Genomic DNA, 5,777 nt, shown 5'->3' with positions numbered 1-5,777 from the left:
TAGTGATTCCATAGCATGAGACATAACCTCATGTTTGCAGAGGGGATTAATCGATGCACGATAACTGGTCTAAAACCCTTGTTAGAGAAGTTTCCTTTAAAAAAAAAAAGATGATACCGGATATAACTATTTATTTTCACTCAAAAGTAACTTCTTTACACAATGATCTCACTTGACTAGTTGAATATACCTTAGAAATATACTAGATTTCTCTAATGACACGATGAGTTGGAACATATCTTCCCATGTATTAAAACCTAAATGCAAAATTATATGGATTTGTTATTTTCCTCATTATGAGGTTTGTTTGAATAAATTGTAATGAAAATTGTTGCTTGTTTTGTATCCACATGAACAATTTGAATGGCAATAAATTATTTATTCTACGTCTTTCATGATATCTTTTTAATTTCATAAATGAATATTCATGTAACACAAAAATCAAACAAACAACAAATTTTGTTTTTAAATCATTGTATGTGAATACATATTTGACAAAAAAATTTCCATCAAAAAATCATTAGTAAAGTGTAATGAAGTTGGGAGTCTTTGCAAGTTGCAACCAGCTCCAATGTTGATCTGAGATTTACAGAGGCGGATTTGGCAGAAACCCCCCTTCCGGCTATCTGAAAACCCTAGGAATCATGGGGAAGAAAGGGAAGAACACCAATAACGGTGAATCCGATGTTGATCGCACTCAGTATTACGATATAACAATGAACATACTGTTCGCCATGGTATCGGAGCCCTATTATCTCCTCCATTTCCTCACCTTCTTCTCTTATTTCTCCATCAGATTCTCCACTTCTCAATTGTTTTCTCCTGAATTCGCCGCACACCTCCTCCGCCGAGTAAGCGATCTCCTTTTCTCAGGCCTCTCTTTATCACTTACACAGGTTTATTAATGTATCGATCTGCAAATATCTTTCATTGATTACAGGAACTTCAAGCGCTTCTTGCTTTTGTTACACTAACCGCTGTCAAGGTATCTAATGTTACCGTGAACTTGTTAAATTGATACGCCCCTAATTTGGTTTCCAATTGTTAATTGCGTTGAACTCCATTAGGTGTACTATGAATAGACCAATGCTATTATTACTTCTGCAACAAATTCCTCAGCTTTGATATCAAACATCAAAATGTAGGTCTTTCTATTGGAATAGTGAGGGATACATTCTTATGGGAACATCCTAATCTTCTTAAGATTTTGAATTCTGAAATCATGGGAAGGCTAAAGGGGAAAGAGTTCAACTAACAAATTAAGTTCTTTTTCTTTCTGATCACAATCATATAGGCAAAAATAATACGAATCCATCCATAGTGTGAGGTTGCATATGACATGATGAACAATGTTCATGAAGAAAATGTTAACTCTACTTTTTCTAATGATGAATTATTTTGTTAATAAATAGTTTACTTAATCAACTTTCCTGCTTTTTGCAGATGGTGAAAGAAGAAACTTGGGATGGTTTTGTTGCAGATATGCTGTTATTTGCTAAGGTAAAATGACTATTTTACCCTTCAAAATGAACCATGGATCTCCATATCTCCCTCAACTAACATCAACAATTATAGATTTTCTTGCTATTCATATGATCTTCCCTACATTTTCCAGATATTTCTTGTTGGCATTTCATTAGTTGTGGATTATCACCTTACACTCTGGTTCATGTTAGCATTCTTAGGTACGATTCATTTCTAAATTTTTTTTTCTCCTTCATTTTAATAAATTCTTGACACATTACTCATTTCATTGATTTATTGATAGTTATATACATCTTCACACAACAACCTCCCTACACAGGACTAGGTAAACACTCAATTTTACATTCACTTATGCTCTTATTTTATTTAAAGTTTCGTGTTACAAATTTCTCCAAAATTTATATAATTTCAGGCTCTTCAGCACAATTAACACCCTTACAATTAGAAGCTTTATTAACCGAAGGTGGCACATCAAAATTTTGGCTGGTTGGCTTCACAATTCTACAAGTTATCAAAGTTTATACAGAAAAAGTTATTATATTTTGGTTTATTTAATCTGAATATTTATTTTTCATTTTTTTAAAAAAAAAATTTGTCAGGTGGAATTTCGCTCTCTGTTTTCATCTACTTGTATACGCACGAGTCGTGTTCTTCCTGAACTATCAATTACGTGAGTATATTTATATAATTTTGATTGTGGTAATTAAACAAAATATATATAAATAATATCGTTCTGATTATATATATTTTTTGTATAACAGTTTCTCAAATAAAAATATATCTTTTGGAGTGGTTGATCTTGGGCTTTTCCCAAATACAGCTGCAAGATTTGGGGTGTCTTTAGGTACGTGATATTTGCTATAAATTTTAGGGTTAAAAACGTAAAATGCAAGAAATATATAAACATGTGTTAAGTTTGTTTACTTTTTTTTTTTTTTTCAATCTGATAATTGAAATGAAAAAATATACAGGAATACCCGATCAACTCCCGACTTTTATTTTATTTGAGAATGCTGAAGAAATTTCGCGTTTTCCTGAGATAAATTCTGTCGCTAAAGCTTCTGATATAACAAAGGTATTTTTTATTTTTATATAATATATTTTTTAATGGGAATAACTTATTTTTTTTTTGGGTTGTAGAAACGTCTTTGCAGGCATTTTGAACTTGACAAACATCTCCTTGATTATGTTAGTGGGAAATAGGTGTTATGTTATGTCAGTGGCAAATTTGTCATTTTACTTTCTACACTTACACCTAAAAGGAGATATGTTAAATATCTGATAATTAAAGATTTTTAGAAAGATATAATACATATTCATATTCGAAAATTTGATTGGATTTATCATTAGTGGATTTGGTTATAAAAAACAAAAGAGTAAATTACATTTTTGTACCTGAGTTTGTTACAAAAAAAAAAAAAATAATAAAAAAAATCAGTTTTGGTCCTGAATAGTTTCCTCTTTTCGGTGCCCGTTTTTTAGTTTGCAAGAGGAAACTATTGAAAATACAATTTGTGAACAAACTCAGAGGACTAAATTTGTTACAACTATTAAATCTAGCCACCAAAATTGCAAAAGGAAACTATTTGTTACCAAAATTGTAACTTTTGAGCAAACTCAGGGACCAAAAGTATAATTTAATCAAAATTCGTCATCCACAAGTATATGCTCCATATCTCGGGTTTTATACTCTATTTCTTATATTGGTAGAAATTGTTTAAATTATAACAATATGAACTTTTGATATCATGACTTGGATGCCACGTGGACAATGTTTGCCAACTAAGCGTAATTTAAACTATTTAGAGTAAATTACAGTCTTGGTCTCTATGGTTTATCGGTTATAACATTTTTGATCCTATTTTTGGAAAAGTAACACCATTGGTCCCTATAGAGGGTTTTGGTAACACTGATGCTCATCCCCTCTAACAACCCTAATGGAGGGGATATTAAATATTTTAAAAATACAAAATTGCCTTTTCTACCACTGCTTCCACCACCACTCATCACCCACCTACCACCATTAGTCCACCACCGACAATCATCAACCACCACGATCATCACCAATCACCACCACCACAACATCACACCTGTTGCCACCACCCTCACAACCACCATGCCATTGCCACACCATCATTGTTTCTTTTGCCACTTTTACAACCACAAACCACCATTCCACTGCCACACCACCACAACCATCACCACCTGCTAGCCCCACCATCAATCACCACCAGTATTTTTCCGATGAGAAAATTATGTTCACCATGGTTACCGGTCATCACCCACAACAGCTTATGACGCTATCATCACAACAACCCCACCAAGTCTGTTTATAAAGCAAGTTCTTGACCATATCAAACCAACGATAAACAAGGGCATGGTGGTTGTAGCAAGTGTGGTGTTATGGTGGTGGTGATTGGTGATGACGATGGTGGTTGGAGATTGTGGTAATTACAGATTGGTGATGTTGATGGCGGCAGGTAGGTGGAGGTGGTGGTGGAGGCAATGATAGAAGGGCAATTTTGTCCTTTTGAAATGTTTAACAACTCCTATGTTAGGGTTGTTAGAGAGGAGAACCACCGATGTTATCAAAACCCTCCATAGGGACTAGTAATATTGCTTTTCCAAAAGTAGGACCAAAAGTTTTATAACCTGTAAACCATAGGGACCAAGACTGTAATTTACTCAACTCTTTATTACTAAAATTAATATTTTATTTTGAAGAGTAAAATTAAAAGAAAAGGAAAAAAAAAAGCAAGAAAGGTGAAAAGTGTTTTTGGCGTGTGATGTGAGGAGTGAGGAGTGAGGAAAGATATGGGGTGTGCAGGTGCAGAGACTGGGTGCCTGTTCCTACATGTCTCTCAAGTGAAGCGCACGCCATACACCACCACCAATCCACCATCACCTGCTTACTTCTAGTCAACCATCTTTCAAACAAAAGTCAAAAGTCAAAATGCTTTCTCATTCATTTGGTTATTCCCTTTATTATTATTATTATTATTATTATTATTATTATTATTATTATTATTATTATTATTATTTTTTACTTTAAATAAATTCCTACAACTTTTTTTTGTTCTTTTTTTATATATATAAATTATGCCTGTTAAATTTCATTTCAAGAGATTTGAGGATACAGAGTAGTTTCATAAACTGCAAGTGAAATTATAATTAGAGAAAAAAATGACAATTTAGGCTTATCAAAATAAGGTGTTCCCAAAAATAATATAATCTTTTTTTTTTATCAAAAATCTAAAAACAGTGATGAATTTCATAGGAGATACCTGTGATATATATATATATATATATATATATATATATATATATATATATATATATATATATATATATATATATATATATATATATATATATATATATATATATATATAAGAAAAATGAATATGTGGTTGTTATGTACCTAATCTTAGATATAGAACCTCTTAAACGACATAGTTTTAAATAAAACACATCCAATTTCATTCTCTTAATTTTGTTTTATTATATTACCATCGAATTGAGTTAAATTATGGAATGAAAATCATTGAAGTTTATATGAAAAGTATAAAACAAATATATTTTTAACGAATATAACTCAAACGTTTTTTTTTTCCTTCGATTGAAAAACTATATCCAATAAATTGTGAAAACCTTGATTGAGTTATTAGATGTTCTTTGTTTTTTTTTTAATTTTTTATTGTATTTTATTTTATTTAAAATTTAGTAAGGTTGAGCAAATGACTAAATGGTTATGACTAGTAATGTTTTAAGTTTTTGGACACAAAGAAAAAAAAGAACATAAATTCGATCGGTTTAGCAAGTCACATGATTAAAAAAGAATAGTAAGAGAGTTATCATGATTACTTTAGATATAATTGATCAAAACTATATAGTTTGGAGGGTTCTATATATAATCATATGTACATAACAGTCATATATATTCCTTAAGCAATATATATATATATATATATATATATATATATATATATATATATATATATATATAAGTTCAATTGAGAAATAAAAAATGGTTGAGAATGGGGGAATAATTCTCACCACCTCCCTCCGTCACCAACCACCACCACCACAACCAACCATCGCCAACCACCATCACCTCCACCACCACCCATCATTGCCATATTTATATATGAGTAACCAGTTCTGATATACTTATTCATATATGAATACACTTATATATATATATATATATATATATATATATATATATATATATATATATATATATATAGTTTTTGTTTCAGGTACTCAGTTTTCAAAAGAGGAGCTCGGGA

General features: G+C 31.1%; 1 protein-coding gene across 2 annotated transcripts; it reads left to right on the top strand.

Moving 5' to 3' along the window:
• The first annotated feature begins 467 nt into the window (after positions 1 to 467).
• Positions 468 to 2,834, top strand: LOC145058948 (Thioredoxin superfamily protein). Of its 2 annotated transcripts, none has more exons than XM_079006826.1 (10): positions 468 to 851; positions 941 to 985; positions 1,444 to 1,500; positions 1,616 to 1,685; positions 1,769 to 1,810; positions 1,898 to 1,992; positions 2,085 to 2,155; positions 2,247 to 2,329; positions 2,457 to 2,560; positions 2,626 to 2,834. In XM_079006826.1, exons 1-10 carry the CDS (start codon positions 645 to 647, stop codon positions 2,686 to 2,688), a joined length of 837 nt encoding a protein of 278 aa, XP_078862952.1. In that variant the 5' UTR covers positions 468 to 644; the 3' UTR covers positions 2,689 to 2,834. The 2 variants fall into 2 exon arrangements, with proteins under 2 accessions (XP_078862952.1, XP_078862953.1); XM_079006827.1 differs by having other exon boundaries at positions 475 to 851; positions 1,898 to 1,971.
• The last annotated feature ends 2,943 nt before the right edge of the window (positions 2,835 to 5,777 follow it).

This window comes from Lactuca serriola, chromosome 6, assembly GCF_051521515.1.
Source record: "Lactuca serriola cultivar US96UC23 chromosome 6, Lser_US96UC23_V15, whole genome shotgun sequence".
Lineage (NCBI taxonomy): Eukaryota > Viridiplantae > Streptophyta > Magnoliopsida > Asterales > Asteraceae > Lactuca > Lactuca serriola.
The sequence above is the reverse complement of the archived record's forward strand: the minus strand, read 5'-3'. Positions and strand labels throughout refer to the sequence as shown.